General features: G+C 45.4%; 1 protein-coding gene across 17 annotated transcripts in view; it reads right to left on the bottom strand.

The window, feature by feature from the left end:
* The window catches only part of nrxn3 (neurexin 3), a 1,403,890-nt gene extending 1,387,752 nt beyond the window's left edge, over nt 1-16,138 (bottom strand). For 16 of the 17 annotated variants that reach the window (XM_033027578.1, XM_033027577.1, XM_033027582.1 and 13 more), the window contains exon 1: nt 15,287-16,037. In XM_033027578.1, coding sequence (XP_032883469.1) covers nt 15,287-15,980 — 694 coding nt within the window. In that variant the 5' untranslated portion in view covers nt 15,981-16,037. Of the gene's footprint in view, nt 1-15,286 lie in introns of all 17 variants that reach the window. The other variant, XM_033027583.1, reaches the window with a different exon arrangement.
* Nucleotides 16,139-21,442: the final 5,304 nt, after the last annotated feature.

Here is a 21,442-nt window from a genome sequence, read left to right on the forward strand (position 1 = left end):
ATCAGCCATGATTGAATGGCGGAGAGGACTTGATGGGCCGAATGCCCTAATTCTGCTCCTATAACTTATGAACATATGACAGGTGGCAGCTTCAACTTTAACTTCAACTTTAGGGTGGCCACGGTGGCGCAGCGGTAGAGTTGTTGCCTTACAGCGAATGCAGCGCCGGAGACCCAGGTTCGATCCCAACTACGGGTGCTGTCTGTACGGAGTTTGTACGTTCTCCCCGTGACCTGCGTGGGTTTTCTCCGAGATCTTCGGTTTCCTCCCACACTCCAAAGACGTGCAGGTTTGTGGGTTAATTGGTTGGGTAAATGTAAAAATTGGCCCGAGTGGGCGCAGGAGAATGCTAGTGTGTGGGGATCGCTGACCGGTGCGGACCCGGTGGGCCGAAGGGCCTGTTTCCCTGCTGTATCTCTAAACGAAAACTAAACAACAGTGATCCCTTAGAACTGCGTTGGCATTATAAATGATTTTGCATTAATTCATTCATACAGCACAGGCTCGAGTGAATTAAGAAGCAATAGACAATAGACTATTGAGAAAGGACGTTCTTGCTATTGAGGGAGTGCAGCGTAGGTTCACCAAGTTAATTCCCGGGATGAAAGGACTATTTTATGTTGATAGAATGGAGCGGTTAGGCTTGTATACTCTGTAATTTAGAAGGATGAGAGGGCATCTTATTGAAACATAAGATTATTAAGGGTTATAGACAATAGAAAATAGGTGCAGGAGCAGGCCATTTGGCCCTTCGAGCCATTCAATGTGATCATGGCTGATCATCCCCAATCAGTACCCCGTTCCTACCTTCTCCTCATATCCCCTGACTCTGTTATCTTTAAGAGCCACATCTAGCTCTCTCTTGAAAGCATCCATACGTTATTGGTTTGAAGTGAGGGAGGAATGATTTAACACTAACGTGAAGGGCAACATTTTCACTCAGATGCTGGTGGGTATGTGTGACGAGCCACCAAAGGAGGTAGTTGAGGCAAGTACTATAACAGCATTTAAAAGACACCTGGACAGGTACATGGACATGAAAGGTTTAGAGGGATATGGTCCAACCTCTGGCTAACGGGGACTGGCTTAGATGGGGCATCTTGTTCGGCAAGGACGAGTTGGTCTGAAGAACTTGTTTCCGTGCTGTGTGACTTTATGATGCAAATTGAAAATCAAACTGATTGGTGCAGATGAATATCCTCGATTTAGATCTGCAATATTTATAGCAGTATAATAAAGTGCACGATAAAGCTATATCATTTTGCTAACGTGCAAAATTAGCAAAGGAATAAAATTAGTAGGTCTCAGAAAATTTAAAATCAGGACACATTTTATGCTGTAGGGTGGTGGATGTATTGTATGAAAAAAATGTAGAAACAGGGAACTGCAGATGTAGGCTTACAAAAAAAAGATACAAAGTGCTGGAGTAATTCAGCAGGTCAGGTAGCATTTCTGGAGAATATGGGTAGGTGACGTTTCAGAGATGCAGCCTGTCCCGCAGAGCTACACCATATTTTTGTGTCTATCTTAGGTGACGTTTCAAGTCAATAGACAATAGGTGCAGGACTTCGCAATACGGCCCTTCGAGCCAGCGCTGCCATTCAAGGTGATCATGGCTGATCATCCACAATCAGTACCCCGTTCCTGCCTTCTCCCCATATCCCCTGACTCCGCTATCTTTAAGAGCTCTATCTAACTCTCTCTTGAAAGCAACCTGAGAACCGGCCTCCACCGCCTTCTGAGGCAGAGAATTCCACAGACCCACAACTCTCTGTGTGAAATTTTATTTCCTCATCTCCATTCTAAATGGCTTACCCCTAATTGTTAAAATGTGGCCCCTGGATCTGGACTCCAACAGCGGGAACATGTTTCCTGCCTCTAGCATGTCCAAACCCTTAATAATCTTAGGTAGACAAAAATGCTGGAGAAACTCAGCGGGTGAGGCAGCATCTATGGAGCGAAGGAAATAGGCAACGTTGTGGCGTAGACGGAGGAATTGGGTGTAGGGGATGGAGTCCTTACAGGAAGCAGGGTGGTAAGAAGTGTAGTCCAGATAGCTAAATAATCTTATATGTTTCAAGCCCTAGTGAGCCTAGTGAGAAGTTGGAGTATTGTGTGCAGTTTTGGTCCCCTAATTTGAGGAAGGACATTCTTGCTATTGAGGGAGTGCTGCGTAGGTTCACCAGGTTAATTCCCGGGATGGCGGGACTGTCAAATGTTGATTGAATGGAGCGGCTGGGCTTGTATACTCTGGAATTTAGAAGGATGAGAGGGATCTTATTGACAATAGACAATAGACAATAGGTGCAGGAGTAGGCCATTTGGCCCTTCGAGCCAGCACCGCCATTCAATGTGATCATGGCTGATCATCCCCAATCATTCCTGCCTTCTCCCCATATCCCCTGACTACGCTGTTTTTAATAGCCCTATCTAGCTCTCTCTTGAAAGCATCCAGAGAACCTGCCTCCATCGCCCTCTGAGGCAGAGAATTTCACAGACTCACCACTCTCTGGGAGAAAAAGTGTTTCCTCATCTCCGTTCTAAATGGCTTATTCCTTATTCTTAAACTGTGGCCCCTGGTTCTGGTCTCCCCCAACATCGGGAGCATGTTTCCTGCCTCTAGCGTGTCCAAGCCCTTAACAATCTTATATGTTTCAATGAGATTTCCTCTCATCCTTCTAAACTCCAGAGTGTACAAGCCCAGCTGCTCCATTCTCTCAGCATATGACAGTCCCGCCATTCCGGGAATTAACCTTGTAAACCTACGCTGCACTCCCTCAATTGCAAGAATGTCCTTCCTCAAATTAGGGGACCAAAACTGCACACAATACTCCAACTTCTCACTAGGCTCACTAGGGCTTGAAACATATAAGATTATTTAGCTATCTGGACTACACTTCTTACCACCCTGCAAGTATGTCCTTCCTCAAATTTGGAGACCTAGTCCCTTCTTCAGACTGAATCCATCGGCATTCTCCGGAGATGCTGGCTGACCCGCGAGAGTTACTCCACCGCATAATGTTCAAGAAGGAACTGCAGATGCTGGAAAATCATCTTTTAGTGGACAAGTGAGATGGACTTTCAATGCGAGCTGATAGTGCGGAAGCAATTAATGAGCATAAAGAGATAGATGGAGCAACATTTGATTATTAATGCGAGTACAAATCATGGGTGTAAGCTCATGGAAATATAATTAAACATTCTCAGCGACATTATTATTCCTCAGTTGCTGAGTCGATGGAAACTGTTGAGCCAAAGAAGGCAATCAGTCAAAGATAAACAACAGGAGATGTTAAGTTGGTTAGATATTAATGGGGTAATGCTTGATTTACCTGTTGGAGATGTATACACAATGCCCTAAAGGAAAGTTCGGTGTGATTCAAGTAACTTGGGGAGAATGAGTATCTGTGGGTTGTGCAAGAAAATTGGTTCATGAATTAAAAAGATCCCCCTCAATAAATATAAAGGAAGTTCACATTTACCATTAAATAAAATGACAATCCCTTCCATTATCATAACTATCAAATTTTACTGCCTTCGATTATGCGCGTGAAATATTTCTTCTCCAGACTAGTTTCATGTCAGGGATATTGTCCCGAGCTATTTATCTCCCCAAACCTCCTCTCCCCAGTCCCAAATCCCAACAATTAATTGTGTGACACGGGCCTGCAGATGGTGTGATCTGAAGCAAAAACTATGCTGCTGGAGTAACTCAGCAGGTCAAGCAGCATCTGTGGAGGCAGAGAGATAGACAATAGACAATAGGTGCATTCGACCGTTCGAGGCAGCACCACCATTCACTGTGATCATGGCTGATCATCCACAATCAGCACCCCGTTCCTGTCTTCTCCCTATTTCCCTTGACTCCGCTATCTTTAAGAGCTTTATCTAACGCTCCCTTGAAAGCATCCAGAGAACCGGCCTCCACCGCCCTCTGAGGCAGAGAATTCCACAGACTCACAGCCCTCTGTGTGAAAAACTGTTTCCTCATCACCGTTCTAAATGCCTTACCCCTTATTCTTTAACTGCGGCCCCTGGTTCTGGACTCCCCCAACATCGGGAACAGGTTTCCTGCCTCTAGCGTGTCCAATTCCTTAATAACCTTATATGTTTGAATAAGATTGCCTCTCATCCTTCTAAATTCCAGTGTATACAAGCCCAGTCGCTCCAATCTTTCAACATATCGTCCAGCCATCCCGAGAATCAACCTAGTGAACCTACGCTGCACGCCCTCAATAGCAAGAATGTCCTTCCTCAAATTTGGAGACCAAAACTGCGCAAAATACTCCAGGTGTGGTCTCACTAGGGCCCTGTACAACTGCAGAAGGACCTCTTTGCTCCTATACTCAACACCTCTTGTTATGAAGGGCCAACATGCCATTTGCTTTCTTCACTGCTTGCTGTACCTGCATGCTTACTTTCAGTGACTGTAATGATGATGAGTCCTGGTGTTTCGACCCGAAGCCTTGACTACCTATCTGTCTGCCACTACTGATGCTGCCTGACCCACTGAGTCCATCCAGAATCATGGTTTGTGAAATTAATTTTTTGATATTGCATTGTCTTTTGCTATGGAAAGAAACGGACGTCAAGTCTATCTTCATAATGATCTGCTTTGATTGTCTCAATATTATTTTAGTCAAGAGGGTGGAATGGAACAGGCGGTTTGGCAAAACCAAGATAAGTGGTATCTTTTATGAGGGAAAAGGTACCAAGATAGGATGGCACAGTGGTGGTGTAGTGGTAGAGCTGCTGCTTCACAGAGCTGGAGACCCGGGTTTGATCCTGCAATCTGATACTGGCAGTGTGGAGTTTGCATGTTCTCACTGTGACCACATGGGTTTCCTTCGGGTGCTCTGGTTTCCTCCCACATTCCAAAGACGTGCAAGTTTCTAGGTTAATTCTAGGTGCTTGAAATATGTTCCCGATGTTGGGGGAGTCCAGAACCTAGGCCATTTAGGATTGAGATGAGGCGAAAAGTTTTCACCGAGAGAGTTGTGAATCTGTGGAATTCTCTGCTACAGAAGGCAGTGGAGGCCAATTCACTGGACATATTCAACAGAGAGTTAGATATAGCTCTTAGGGCTAATGGAATCAAGGGATATGGGGAAAAAGCAGCGAACAGGGTATTGATTCTGGATGATCAGCCATGATCACATTGAATGGTGGTCCTGTCTCGAAGGGGGCGAATGGCCTACTCCTGCACCTATTTTCAATGTTTCTAATTGGCCATTGTAAATTGGCCTCAGTGTGTAGTGGGATAACTAGTGTGAGCGGGTGATCAATGGTCAGTATGGATCCGATGGGCCAAAGGGCCTGTATCCCTAAACTAAAGTAAACCGACAAGGGTCAGGATATAACTTGCCAACTACTTGCTTTCAAGAAGCAGCTTTGGCTACCTTGAACATCCAGCAGAAAGTCCATCGCAGACTGTGTGCAATTACTCTCAGGCAAGAAGGTACAATTTGCCTTCCATCACGGTGGAGAATGTGAGGTCGTTGAAAAAACAAGATGGACGTGCTGCCTGCACTGGTGAGGACCCGGAGGGAGTGCCGTGAGTGCAGTGATCTCGGTGTTTGGGGGACATGACTCCATGTGGACATCCAGGAGTCTAGTGCGAGTGTGGACGGCTCTCTGACTGTTCGGGCAGACAGGGACTGCAGAGAGAGTGACAGCAGTCGGTACAACTCTGGTCACATCACGCTAGGGTCGCCAACTGTCCCGTATTAGCCGGGACATCCCGTATATTGGGCTAAATTGGTTTGTCCCGTACGGGACCGCCCTTGTCGCGTATTTGACTGCCACTACTCGGGTCGAGGGGACTGTTGGGTCGGAGCGCCGCGTCCGGCCCCGCCTCACCCGTTCTGACATAGTGCAGCCCATGGAGTGCAGCAGCAGCGCCTCGCCCGTGGCCCCGTCGGTCGGCAGCCCGGCCAGCTGTCTGACCTTCGCTTACTGCCGACACCACCACCACCCCTCCTTCTCATGACCGATCATCGGTTCATGAGTTGGATGGGGCGCCGGACTTTGCGCGCGGCCCGGGCCAAAACTCCTCAGCTGGCCCTCCGGCTGGGCTTTGTGTGCAGTCCAGCACCCGGGCCCAACTCATCATTCACCCAGCCACGGCCGAGTCGGACAACGAATTGCCGTCGGGAATTTGCCCCTATTTTGACCTTTTGTCCCTTATTTGGAAGTGAGAAAGTTGGCAACCCTACATCACGGTGAAGGAGCGTGTTTGTGGCCCAGGCATTGAACTGATGGCTGTGGTTCTCCGCTTATGCTGTGTGCCCTGGGGATTCTCACCTGCCGCTATGGTGGCTGTTTAAGTCTATGTTAAATATACTGTGGTTATGTATCTTGTTGCTTTTTTGTATGACTGTATGGCAAATTAAATTCCTTGTATGTTTACATACTTGGCTAATAAATTAATTGTACTTCAGGTTTGCATGCGTCAACTTTGTAACTGAGACTCGGAAGATTAGCACCTACACTAAATATTTTTCTCTCTGCACATTTTCATGCACAAAGCAAATCAGTTTAATCAGACTCTATGGGCCAAACACAGGCAGGTGGGACTAGTGTAGATGGGACTTGTTGGTCGGTGTGGGCAAGGTGTGCCGATCGGCCTGTTTCCGAGTTGTGTGACTCCGTGAATCTCTGTGAAGGCTCTCGACCCAAAGCCACATCCTCCAAAGATGCTGCCAGACCCACTGAGCTACTCTACCACTTTGTGCTTTAAAAAAAAAATCAAAATACCTGAATGGGTATTATAATCTGGTACTTATGAATGGGTTACTTCTCTGTGGATTGTCATCTTGTCGTGGTGGAGAAGCTTGTGAGGACCTGAGATCCTGAGAGCGATGCCGTCTGGAGCGATGCTCCTGGTAGGGCCACCCACGGCGGTGAGGTCGAGGGGGAGGTCCCTGACAAAGAGCAATCCAACCAAGACCTCAACGGTGGAACAGGTGGAGGATGATGGTTGACCTTAGTGGAGCATCACAACGGCTGGGAAGGCGGATGAAGGCTGCAGCAGAAAAGGGTCCCCGGTCGTCTTGGACTCCATGTCACTGGATCCTGACCCAGATCTGTCAAGGACCGTGGGGTGGCTGTCTGTGCACCAGTCTCCCCACATTAAAAAAAGTCACGCACAGGCGCCCTCCATATAGGGAATAGCACCCTGGAGACACCCATGGTCAGCCATGAACGAGGGGGGCCTAAGAAGAAGATGAATGGGTCAGGTTGGGTGTAAAATACACGGAGACATTCGGAAATATTGATGTTGTGACTTGCATTAAATTAACTTACATTGCTATGCATGTGCAAGTTACTAATTCAATGCAAGTAATGTCACAATAATATCAGTCCGAAGAAGGGTCTCGACCCGAAACATCGCCCATTCCTTCTCTCCAGAGATACTGCCTCACCCGCTGAGTTACTCCAGCATTTTGTGACTGCTCACAATCATATCATTTGTATTGCATCAGTTCACTTGTACAAAGCCTGCACTCTGCACAGCTAGATTAAGGGACTACATTTTGGGACGATTGTCAAAGTCTGAGTGAAATATAGAGGAGATTTACAAGAATGGAATTGGGAAGGTGAGACTTCAATTTGTGTGGAGAGACAAGCAACATATCAAAGAAGGATATGGGGCTGAACGCTGGCAGATGGGACTAGTGTAGATTGGGCATGTTGGTTGGTGTGGGCAAGTTGGGCTGATAGGCCTGTTTCCACATTGTATGGCTCCATGGAGTCATAGAGTAATACAGTGTGGAAACAGGCCCTTCGGCCCAATTCGCCCACACCGGCCAACAATGTCCCAGCTACCCTGGTCCCACTTGCCTGCGCTTGGTCCATATCCCTCCAAACCTGTCCTATCCATGTACCTGTCCAACTGTTTCTTAAACAATGGGATTGTCCCAGCCTCAACTACCTCCTCTGGCAGCTTTTTCCATACACCCACTACCCTCTGTGTGAAAAAGTTACCCGTCAGATTCCTATTAAATATTTTCCCCTTCACCTTGAACCTATGTCCTCTGGTCCTCGATTCCCCTACTCTGGGCAAAATACTCCGTGCATCTACCTGATCTATTCCTCAAATGATTTTATACACCTCTATAAAATCTCTCCTCATCCTCCTACGCTCCATGGAATAGAGACCCAGCCTACTCAACCTCTCCCTATAGCTCACACCCTCTAGTCCTGGCAACATCCTCATACTAAGAGACACAGGGAACTGGTCTCTTAAGAAAAATCACAGTGTTTTCACAACTCTCGATTAGAACGTGCGTCAGGGGTTATGGGGAGAAGGCAGGAGAATGTATATTTCACTGTACTTTAGTTGGTACATGTGACAATAAAATGACCTTGAAACCCTTGAAACCTTAAAGGGAGAGGCAGATCAGCCAAGACTGAGTGGCGGGGCAGACGATGGGCCGAATGGCCTATTTCTGCTCCTATCACTTATGAACATGAACTCAGCTGATCAAGAATCTGTCAATCTCTGCCTTAAAAATATCAATTGACTTGGCGATCACGGCCTTGTGTGGCAATGAATTTTCTGAAGACATCATTCAGACCCAGGAGAATGCAATTGAAAGGCAGACCGTGAATATATTTAGGAATAATTATGTGGCACTGATTTTACAGCCTTGAAACTATGTCAAGGGATTAGAAAATTGATATAATGAAAATATATATCAATTTATTTACTTTCAGGCCCCTTTGGACGCCTTCACTCAGATAGCCTGATCCATAATAATGTTAACCTTTCAGGATCAAAGACTGAAATGCAATCGCAGTGTTTAATCCGGAATTTATCAAGAATTTACTGGGGTAAAATAACATGTCCAAGGCAATCTCTATGTAAATAGAGCAGATTTGTGTCAATTCAGATGCAAATGACAATTGATTGAGGTGCTTGCAAAATGAATTTCAGACTGGAAGCACCAGATGTGAAATACAGGAATGAATTAAAATGTTTGACTACAGTATTAAACACTGAAGGTCTGATTATTTTCAAATTTGTTCTTAACGCCATTTTGATTTAACAAGAAAATGCTTCCAAGTCAACAGAAATTGAGAGGATGTTGCCAGGACTCGAGAGTGTGAGCTATAGGGAGAGGTTGAGTAGGCTGGGTCTCTATTCCTTGTAGCACAGGAGGATGAGGGGATATCTTATGGAGGTGTACAAAATTGTGAGAGGAATTGATCAGGTAGATGCACAGAGTCTCTTTCCCAGAGCAGGGGAACCAAGGACCAAAAGATATAGGTTTAAGGTGAAGGGGAAAAGATTTAATAGGAATATGAAGGGTAACTTGTTCACACAAAGGGTGGTGGGTGTATGGAACGAGCTGCCAGTGGAGGCAGTTGAGGCTGGGACTATCCCAATGTTTATGAAACATTTAGGCAGGTACGTGAATAGGACAAGTTTTGAGAGACATGGGCCAAATGCAGGCGGGTGGGACTAGTGTAGATGGGACATGTTGGTCGGTGTGGGCAAGATGAGCCGAAGAGCCTGTATCCACGCTGTATCATTCTACGATCCTAACTTGAGATGCATCTTCCAAAATACAGGCCAAGCCTCTTGAGATTTCAGTTGAATTATTGTATGCTTGCCTTCATCAGTCGGGACATTGAGTGCCACAGTCAAGAAGTCCTCGAGCTTTATGAAGACTTTGTTAAGCCGCCTTTAATTGGAGGTGCCAAAGCTGTGGTTTAGCTGGGCTTCAGCTGAATTCTTCAACAGGGTGAAACAAAATAGGGTTGAAATTCAGGATGTTCTTCATTGCAGATTGTTTCCGCAGAAGCCTTGTATCGTGCGCAAGTTCATGAGAAGAATAGACAGGGTAAATGTACAGCCTTTTACCCAGAGTAGGGGAAATCGAGAGCCAGTGGACATAGGGGGGTGGGAGATTGCAACCTTCACGTGGGTCCGACCTGTTTCGACGAATGCAATCAACCCGGCGTGCACAATCAAATAGAACAAGTTGTCCTACAACTTTAGGCTGTGCACGCCATACGCAAGAAGAAGAAGAAATGGACATAGGTTTAATGTGAGAGGAGGGGGAGATTTTAAAGTTACCCAAGTGGTAACACAAAAGGTGGTAGATATATGGAACGAGGAGGTAGTTGAGGCATCTGCTATCATTGCATTAAAGAGACAGTTGGACAGGTACACGGCTATGACAGGTTTTTGAGGGATATGGACCAAATGCAGGCAGGTGTGACTGGTGTAGTTGGGGCTGGGACTATCCCAATGTAGTTGGGGCACGTTGGTCGGAGTGGACAAGTTGACCCGAAGGGCCTGTTACCACACTGTATGAATCGATGACTATGTATCAGTGCAGGAGCATCCTTGAAAATAAGGTCAATGGCATGGAAAAATAATTCTCAAATCCAAGGATGTTATTATTATGGTGTAACAGAATATCAATGTTATCACTCCTATCTTGCCAATCCACAATGCCATTTTGCCAAAGCCTATTTATTATCCCAGTAGCTTTGTCAATTATATGTATAATCACCTGCAGATTAGCTCATCAGCCATTTGTCTGTGAATATCCTTGTACTGTAATCTTTCATTGGAACAAATCCAGACATCTTTAAAATTAAAGATTTTAAAATTAAATATGCCTTCTCGCAATACTCTCTGGGGACAGGTGAGTGAATTATTAACACTATTTGTACCTCAAACGTGATTAACATTCAGATATCTAGAGGTTCTAGTGTACCAATTAGATAAGGCAGGGAAGATAGATACAAAATGCTGGGGTAACTCAGCGGGTCAGGCAGCATCTCTGGAGAGAAGGAATTCACCCACGACCCAGAAATCGTGTTCATAAGTTATAGGAGCAGATTTAGGCCATTCGGCCCATCAAGTCTACACCACCATTCAATCATGGCTGATCTATCTCTCCCTCTCAACCCTATTCTCCTGCCTTTTCCCCGTAACTCCTGCCACCCATACTAATCAAGAACCTGTTAATCTTCGCCTTAAAAATAACAATCCAAGATTGAGTTGCAAGGCCTATTGTCAACCAGCATGTGCCTGCTCAATTCTCTAACGTATCAAAAATGATCCCAGATGCAGCTATTGTTTTTCATTTCAGATAAAAATAATCTTGAATTAAAATAATTCTGAAACCCCCCCAGCATTACACTGTACAATTGCATAGCCAGCCAAGATCTGTTGACTAACATGTTTCTCAGCTATGTGGCCTGAACACCAATTAAGATAAAACTATTTGAAGGTGACGACCAAAAGTCTGGATTGGTGCCTCTGTGATCTTGTTAGTACTCCTTTAAGTCATATCCTCGACTTAAAGAGGTTCCCAAAACGCCATGGAACAGCCCGTGTCCATCCATTCATCTGTCAGCTTTGTGGCCATCAGTGGCTGATTAAGCAGCCATGGCAAGGAAATGACATTAAGAGAATCCAAAGTGAATTCGAATAAAATACCATTGATTGAAATAAATCCTCCCGTGAATGTTATTTAAAATATATGGGAGGTTCTGTTTAAGGAATCAAGAACCATAGGATATAGGATTAAGGTGAAAGGGGGATGATTTAATCGGAGTTGGGGGTAGCTTTTTTACACAGTGGGTGGTGGGGATATGGAACGAGCTGCCAGAGGAGATAGTTGAGGCAGGGACTATTGCAACGTTTAAGAAGTAATTAGACAAGTACATAGATAGGACAGGTTTAGAGGATGTGGGCTAAACAAAGGCAGGTGGGACCAATAAAGATGGGGCATGTGGTCGGCAAGGGGAAGTTGGGCCGAAGGGCCTTTTTCCTCGCTGCATGACATAATGACATACACCAAGTATGTCATTTTTGTATCTAAAAATCCTCCTTAAATCGAGTTAATGCACTTGATGGCATCGTTAAATAGTCTTTTTAAGCTGGAATAAAAAGTTTGCCAGGAAGCTTTCTGCCAGACGCAGAAGACTTGGTTAAAGTCAAGACGCCCAATCAATTGAGTTTTCTGAAATTACCAATGATTTCTACTTTGTTACATGCACTGCCCGCAGAGTGCGTTTTTTTTTGCACCATCTGCTCTGCCTCATAAAATTAATTTCAGTGAAGTTAAAGGATGCATGTTTCAGAAGCGGATTACTGCGTGTACGTGCCTTGGCATTGCCAATTTAGGTCATGCAACCAACGATACATTTCTACCCCCTAATGTTGCATTTCTTTAGGAGATATTGATCATGATGAACATCAAGTGATAGGAAGACTGCAGAAAAATATGCTAATGGATCGTTGCCAAAGGGAATTTAGAAGCGCAAGCTGTTGGAACAATAACAATCTACCTGAAGTCTCCTGGGCATTAACTTGTAATTATTGATCGACTATAAATCTATAACAGTTCATGGCTTTAAAACTATATGGGTACTGTGTATCTGCGATAAACTGCAGGCATTTCTGAAAGTAGATCTTCACTAAAATATCTATTGGTTCCGATAATGAAAACACACATTTTCAGATCACTGTCTAAAAAGCTCCTTTTGGAAGGTGCATTTTAGTCGTAACTTTTACCCACAATGAGAGCAAGCTGTATTCTCCCGGGCTAATAATAAAATGCCCGTGTTGAAAAGCAAAGAACGCACAGTTTTGTTAAATTGTTTCATTCATCTGAATAAGGCACAAGTTCATTCAACAAGTACCAAGTCTTTTGAAATATCTGCAATGAAGTTTCCTGGAAAGCCACACAAAGTTCAGCGATCAAGCCTTCTGTTCCCGATTTTTTGCGATTCGACTTTTATCAATGATGAATCTTCTTTCCGACACATTGAATGCTCTTTAAAAAAGATTCTCACTAACCATTTTTGCTGGGGGTGGGGTGTGTTTTAAAAAAAAACTCAACCAAAGAAAAACGTATGGGAACAAGACCAGAGAAGTACAACTTACTGAAATAAATCATTGCTTCTCTGTCGCTTACAATGAATGTATGGAAAATGTGAACTCACCACTGTTTTCCATTTTTTTTTGTTCCACAAACAGCACTTCAAATCATTTCTGATTCTTCAGTCAAAAGAAACTCCTGAGCCATGTGTGTGGAACTGATTAATGACCTGAGCTGTGGGTCTAAATGAGATGTCACCAACCTGCCCTGTGATCAGCTGATGGGCCAGCACAGTTTTGGCGCAATATTGCACGATGGAACCTATTGTTTTCTTGCAGAGAAAAAAAACATTTCACTCCTGAAAGATGTCTCCCAAGAAGACTAGTAACTGATGGCGTGGTGAGACCCAGGCACAAACATGTGGCCCCCATCTCCATGGCGAATGGGTCAACTTGATATCTACTTATCCAAGTAAACTTGGCATTCAACTTGTACCACAATTCAATCGATTGGAATTGTTTTGAACCGGTATCACCACATGATATTTTGTTCTAAGTTTGGATCAAATAGATATGGAATGCACAAACAAGAAAAAAACTGAAATATACACTTGAGGAAAACACACTGTTGTAATAACTAAAAAAACTGTTGATTTTCTTCTGAAGAGGAGACACCCGCCAACAATCATCATGTTGGTAGCAACACTGTTTTTTTAGATGGGTAAAGTATGAAAAGCATGACAAGGCGAGGAGCTACAATACCAAACGTATATACAGAGACATCCTAATGGCAGTCGATGCAATGTCCAATCGTTCCAGGTGAGCGCTATATCATGAAATGATGCAATTGAGTTAAGATTAAAAATCAAAGAATCAAACAATCACATACAAAAATGCATTAAAACTCTCTTGCCTGGGTTTTTAGCAAATTGAAAAACATCTGACATTGCAGTTCTGCACTGACATATACTTACAAACAGAGCATCTTCTTCAACTGATTTATACTTTCAGCTCAAGATATTCTCATTAACATAATCCCCGAAAATATTCAATGAAACATTAAAACAAGGACATTTTGAAGCGAATTCCATGAGAAACAAAACTTAAAGAAGAAACCATAATGCACTCTTGTTTTTGGAAAAATCAATCCGCCTTAAATATGGATGGGTGGGTATGAAAATAATAGAAACTTTCAGTTAGCCTAATCAAGGGTGACATTCAAGATATCTTATCATTTGATGTGCTTGGGGTGACACTTCTGATGGTTCTAGCTGGTCTTCTCCAGTGTTTATTGTTCATCTTTAACTTTTGATCAGTGAATGCTTCCAGGGAGATCAAAGATTAGGACATCTCGCTAACCCATCATTGTCATGGGGTTTTGTTTGTATCAAAATTAATTTATTTAATTGCGATCACGATAGAAAACAAAACCGCGGTGACACACCCACCACCATAGTACAAAATCACCAAAATATCTGGGGTTGGGAGATTGCAACCTTCACCCTGTGGTCCACCCTGTTTCGACGAATGCAATCAACCTGGCGTGCACAAACAGAAGATCAAACAGAACAAGTTGTCTTCCAACTTTAGGCTGTGCACGCCATACGCAAGAAGAATGTCTAGACACTGAATTTGCAGACAACTATGTTACAATGCTTACAAATATACTAAATAACTACTATACAATGATGTCCCTCTCTATCACCACCCGGGCGCGGACGTAACCACGCAAGCATCTGGCTCGGGCAAGGCCCTCTTCCGCCTGGTGCCGTGACTCGTGGATGGCCAGCTTGGCCAGGCCTAGGAGCAACCCAACCAGGACATCTTCAGCCCTGCCCACTCCCTAGATCCCATCACCAGTCCTCCAGTCACTGAGCCCCTCCTACCGATCCCTCGTTGTCAGGTTTAGGATGAAGCCATCCAGGTTTCGAAATTAGAGCTCATTTTTACGTTCTCCAAGACCAAAAACCATGAGGCAAAGTTGAAAACAATTTAACTGAAACCTCAACTATGATGCGTGGTCACAGAGCACAGATGGGTGACAAAATCCATTAAACCACTTGGCGAATCACAAGTTCTAACCGTTAAATTTCCACAGAATAAAGGGCCTGTCCCGCTTTCACGACCTAATTCACGACCTTTGCCAAGTTTGCCCTTGACTCATACTCGCAGCATGGTTGTCACGAAGTCGTAGGAAGGTCGTGATGCTAGTCGTAGGTACTCGTGGCATCAGGTAGGTCGGGGTGTTTTTTCTAGCATGATGAAAAATGTCCACGAGTATTAAAAAAAGGTCGTGTGATTAGGTTGTGAAAGTGGGACAGGCCCTTAATGGATTTATTTTAATCCAATATGAACATTTTACTACATGTTAATGTAACGCGCCGAACATGTTAGTGTAAACAGGTGTACGTTGAATAGTAGGAAAAGCCTTTCTCTCACCTTCAGTGCAGTAGCTCCCCACATATCCCGTGGTGGAACAGTCACAGGAAACCTCAGCTTCGAATAAAGAGCAAATCCCACCATTTTCACATGGGTTTTCAGTGCAAAGGCCTTCCTTGACCAGCTTCACAAACTGGCTCCCCAAGAGCAACGGTACAGTGTCCCCATACTTCAAGTCTTCAATATATCCCTTGAAAGGAGGTTTGTCTTGTATGGTGTTCAGAGTTAGCGCAGACTTGCGGATATCCTGCGGGACGCCTCCGATGAACAGGTCGCTGACTATCTTCATGTACTGCCGCTGAGGCTGGACTTCGGCCGACCGAGTTTCGCCGTCCAACACGAGGACTGTTCTCAAGTTGTTGCGTGAAACCATGAGGAAGTGCCACTTGTCGTCATTCACCAGCTTATCCATGCCGAGCTGGGTCTCGAAGCAGTCGATGCTGAACTTGAGCTGGACTTTCCCCTCCGCGATCATCAGCTGCACAAAGTCGCAGTAGCCGCCGTCGTCGAAGTACAGCAGCAGGGCGCTGGAGAGCTCGGTCTTAAACTGGAAGCTGAGATCACTCCGGGTGCTGGCGTCCCACCGGGCGTAGCGGGTCCATAGTCCTGGCGCTCCCGTGAATTCGATGCCCAGGCAGAGCCCCGCTAGCGAACTTAGCAACAGCACGAAGCAGAAGGAATCCATGCTGATCATGATGCCAGGTGCACGCGAGTGCGTAATGTCCTGGAGTGAACAAGGGGGGGGTGGGGGGGGGGGAACAAAATATATAAAACCGTTCACTAAAAAAGTGCAGTTTGTCAGTGGGGGATCAAAACTCCACAATGACGGCAAACGCTCATCCGCCAGGTGATTTCAAAGGTCACGACCACAGTGTCGGTGAGGTCAAATCAAAGGTGTTGGTCCAACAACAGCAGCACGCGGTCCTCAGCCGGCATCAGATCATTCAGGGCAAACTTCTAATGAGAGGCGATGGCAAATTGTGAATGTGCTGAAGTCTTCAGCGGATGGCTGGCAACCAAACAAGTAAACTGGGATTTCAGTCAATCCTCAACCTGTCAAGACTAAATCTGCCATCTACAGCAAAGAGGCGCAATTTTGGCTGCGATTTGTTTTATTTTTTCAGCAGCTCGCAGATTAATCCTCTCACATCACTTCTTGCACGCCGTGGCTCGATTCCACAGAGGCCACATGATGCCTGAATGCATTTGTCGTTGCCACCATCTCAAAGGAAGCCACGATCAGCCTCACAACCTGTAAAAAAAATAAATTAAAACACACCATTAAAAAAAAAACCTTTAAAATTAGCATAGTTCTACATCAATCGCATTTTCATCAGAGTGTGTGCTGATTGAGCTCGAATATACCGCAATCATAATAAGTAGCTAATTTAGCTCCGATTAGCAAATTTATTCTCTTGCAAAAACCCGTAAGGACAGTGCAATCTGCACAAATGCACAACTCTATCACAGTCCTCTCTGGAAACACATAAACTCCCAATGTGATTGAGGCAGTGCAGCGTAGGTTCACGAGATTGATCCCTGGGATGGCGGGACTGTCATATGAGGAAAGATTGAAAAGACTGGGCGCGTATTCACAGGAGTTCAGAAGGATGAGGGGCGATCTTGTAGAAACATATACAATTATAAAAGGACTGGACAGGCTAGAAAGCAGTTAAAATGTTCCCAATGTTGGGCGAGCCCAGAACCAGGGGCCGCAGTCTTAGAATAAAGGGGAGGCCATTTAAGACTGAGGTGAGAAAAAAACGTTTTCACCCAGAGAATTGTGAATTTGTGGAATTCCCTGCCACAGATGGCAGTGGAGGCCAAATCACTGGATGGATTTAAGAGAGAGTTATGCCCCTGTCCCACTTAGGAAACCTGAACGGAACACTCTGGAGACTTTGCGCCCCACCCAAGGTTTCCGTGCGGTTCCCAGAGGTTCCCGGAGGTTTTTGTCAGTCTCCCTACCTGCTTCCACTACCTGCAACCTCCGGCAACCACCTGCAACCTCCGGGAACCGCACGGAAACCTTGGGTGGGGCGCAAAGTCTCCAGAGGTTTCCGTTCAGGTTTCCTAAGTGGGACAGGGGCATTAGATAGAGCTCTAGGGGCTAGTGAAATCAAGTGATATGGGGAGAAGGCAGGCACGGGTTATTGATTGGGGACGATCAGCCATGTTCACAATGAATGGCGGTGCTGGCTCGACGGGCCGAGTGGCCTCCTACTGCACCTATTTTCTATGTATCTATGCCAGTGTAATCTGCACAAATGCACAGCTCTATCAGAATCTGCTCTCTGGAAACAAATAAACTCCAATGCGTTAACATTGCTGCAGAACGTGACATTCTGGTCTGAATCTCCATGAGAACAATTCAAACAAACAGAAAGTATCAGAAGCTGAAAAATATTCTCAGCCAAAGATTTCTGAAGCGCCATAAAGTGCGTTTGTAAATATCCACTTTCTTGGCTTGATTCCAATTGAGATATATTCCCATTTGCTGGCACCAGGAACAAACTTGCACTTTATATAAATCTGTATGGGTTAGAGAGATGGCCATTATGTCTATGATGACTTCTTGATACTGTAACCAATGAGCCCCACTCTGCCATTCTTTCCTCAAGGACTTGCAAAACAGATTTTTTTTTTTAAAGCATTGCCTTTTGAAAATGACTCCTGCAATTGCTTTCACTACCCAGTGGAATGCACACGTCCAAGAGTTACTGAGTGACAGATGGCGCAACATTTGTCAATACATTTCGCTGTTGGAATCCACGAGGAACCCAGTCTTGCTGGAGTTCTGCTGCTTGATGCAGGGTAATGCCACTGAGAGCCTTTGCCAGGCCACACCTGCCTTACTGATATTAACCCTTCTGATCTCAAATGGATTCTAAGCCTGAGGAGTAGAAGGGAAAGGGGAAGCTTTATCAGAATTATTATAGACAATAGACAATAGGTGCAGGAGTAGGTCATTCGGCCCTTCGAGCCAGCACCGCCATTTAATGTGATCATGGCTGATCATCCCCAATCAGTACCCCGTTCCTGCATTCTCCCCATATCCCCTGACTCTGCTATCTTTAAGAGCCCTATCTAGCTCTCTCTTGAAAGCATCCAGAGAACCGGCCTCCACCGCCCTCTGAGGCAGAGAATTCTACGTTATGGCAATAAGTTTAGTTAAGTTTAGAGAGACGGCGCGGAAACAGGCCCTTTGTCCCACCGGGTCCGCGCCGACCAGCGATCCCCGCACATTAACACCATCCTACACCCACTAGGGACAATTTTTACATTTACCAAGCCAATTAACCTACAAACCTGCACGTCTCTGGAGTGTGGGAGGATAACCGAAGATGTCGGAGAAAACCCAGGCAAGTCACGGGGAGAACGTACAAACTCAGGAGACACAGCACCCGTAGTCGGGATCGAACCCGGGTCTCCGGTGCTGTATTCGCTGTAAGGCAGCAAGTCTACCGCTGCCCCACCTTGACCACCGTGACAAGACATTTTAGTGAGGCCACATTTGGTGTATTGTGTTAAGTTTTGGTCACCCTGTTATAGGAAGGCTGTTGTGAAGCTGGAACGAGTGCAGAGAAGGTTTACGAGGATGTGGCCTGGACTTTGGGGCCTGAGCTGTAGGGAAAGGTTGAGCAGGCTAGGACTTTATTCCTTGAAGTGAAGAAGGGCGAGAGGTAACCTTATAGAGGTGTAGAAGACAGGGTGAATGCAGTCTTTTACCTGGAGTGGGGGACTCAGAACCAACCATAGGACATAGGTTTAAGGTGTGGTGGGGGAAAGAGTTAATAGAGGCAACTTTTACACCAAGGGTGGTAGGTATATGGAACAAGCTGCTGGAGGAGAAAGTTAAGGGGCAGGTACTATCGCCATGTTGAAAAACCCTTTTGGATAGGTACATTGATCGGATAGCTTTAGAGGGATATGGGCCGCATGCAGGCAGGTAGGACTCGTGCAGATGGGGCATGTTAGTTTCATGGACAAGGTGGGCAGAAGGGCCTGTTTTCACATTATATGACTCTGTGATGCTACTCCTTTCTGCTGGCATTAGGCAGCATCCCTCCAGGCCTCTCCTGTCCAAAATCCTATCCAAATGCAGAGCTACATAGAAGCTGAGAAGGGGAACGTTCAATGGAGATGCGCAGGGCAAGGTTTTTTTTTTAAACACAGAGAAAGGTGGGGTCCTGGGATGCATTAAAAACATAGAAATGTAGAAAATAGCAGGAGTAGGCCATTCGGCCTTTCGAGCCAGCACCGCCATGCAATACGATCACGGCTGATCATCCAAAGTCAGTACCCTGCTCCTGCTTTCTCCCCATATCCCTTGATTCCATTAGCCCTAAGAGCCATATCTAACTGCTCTCTTTAAAACATCTAGAGAATTGGCCACCACTGCCTTCTGTGGCAGAGAATTCCACAGATTCACAACTCTCCCGGTAAAAAAAGTTCTACCTCATCTCAGTCCTAAATAGCCTACCCCTTATTCATAAACTGTGACCCCTGGTTCTGGATTCAACCATTGCCAGGGTGGTGGGGGTGGTGCCAGACACGACAGTGAGTTTTCGGTAGGTGCATCGAAGTACATGGAGTAATAATAATAATAATAATGGATGGGATTTATATAGCGCCTTTCTAATACTCAAGGCGCTTTACATCGCATTATTCATTCACTCCTCAGTCAGACTCGGTGGTGGTAAGCTACTTCTGTAGCCACAGCTGCCCTGGGGCAGACTGATGGAAGCGTGGCTGCCAATCTGCGCCTACGGCCCCTCCGACCACCACCAATCACTCACACACATTCACACACATTCACACACAGGCAAAGGTGGGTGAAGTGTCTTGCCCAAGGACACAACGACAGTATGCACTCCAAGCGGGATTCGAACCGGCTACCTTCTGGTTGCCAGCCGAACACTTAGCCCATTGTGCCATCTGTCGTCCCCCAGTAGCGGGAAAGATGGATCATTTACCGACATTTGAGCTCAGTTTAATCTGGCATCATGTTCGGCACAAACATTGTGGGCCGAAGGGCCCGTTCCAATGTTATGTTCTATGCCTACTCTATGACGTGCAGGAAGGAACCCTTTGATGACCCTCGGACAATTCGTGATCAGACTTTGCTGGCTTTACCTTGCACTAAACGTTACTCCCTTATCATACATCTGTACACTGTAAATGGGCGGATTGTAATCATGTTTTGACTTTCCGCTAACTAGTTAGCACGCAACAAAAGCTTTTCACTGTACCTCGGTACATGTGGCTACGGGAAATTGGAGAAATTGGGAACTGCAGATGCTGGTTTGCACCAAAGATAAACACAAAATGCTGGAGTAACTCAACGGGTCAGGCAGCATTCTTGGGGAAAAGAAATAGGTGACTTTCGGGTCGTGACCCTTCTACAGAAGTTCTTCTTCCATGACCTTGCATTTCAAAGATGGCCAACGCAGAACTAATGGACAGGCTGCATTATTAAGGACCGTGTATGATAATCACGCTCACACCTTTCTAAAGAATATATTACGTACATGTTTAAGAAAGAATTGCAGATCCTGAAAAAATCAAAAGAAAGAACTGCAGATGCTGGAAAAATCGAAAAAGATTTCCAGCAGGCTTGGCGATCGCTTCGCCCAACATCTCCGCTCAGTTCACACTAACCAACCTGATCTCCCGGTGACTCAGCACTTCAACTCCCCATCCCATTCCAAATCTGACCTTTCTGTCCTGGGCCTCCTCCATGGCCAAAGTGAGTCCCACCGCAAATTGGAGGAGCAGCACTTCATATTTCGCTTGGGCAGTTTAAACCCCAGCATAGGTTTACAAGATTAATTCCCGGGATGGCGGGACTGTCATATGCTGAGAGACTGGAGCACCTGGGCTTGTACACTCTGGAGTTTAGAAGGATGAGAGGATATCTCATTGAAACATATAAGATTGTTAAGGGCTTGGACACGCTAGAGGCAGGAAACATGTTCCCGATGTTGGGGGAGACCAGAACCAGGGGCCACAGTTTAAGAATAAGGAGTAAGCCATTTAGAACGGAGACGAGGAAACACTTTCTCTCACAGAGAGTGGTGAGTCTGTGGAATTCTCTGCCTCAGAGGGCGGTGGAGGCAGGTTCTCTGGATGCTTTCAAGAGAGAGCTAGATAGGG

The sequence above is a fragment of the Amblyraja radiata genome, chromosome 9, assembly GCF_010909765.2.
Source record: "Amblyraja radiata isolate CabotCenter1 chromosome 9, sAmbRad1.1.pri, whole genome shotgun sequence".
Taxonomy (NCBI): domain Eukaryota; kingdom Metazoa; phylum Chordata; class Chondrichthyes; order Rajiformes; family Rajidae; genus Amblyraja; species Amblyraja radiata.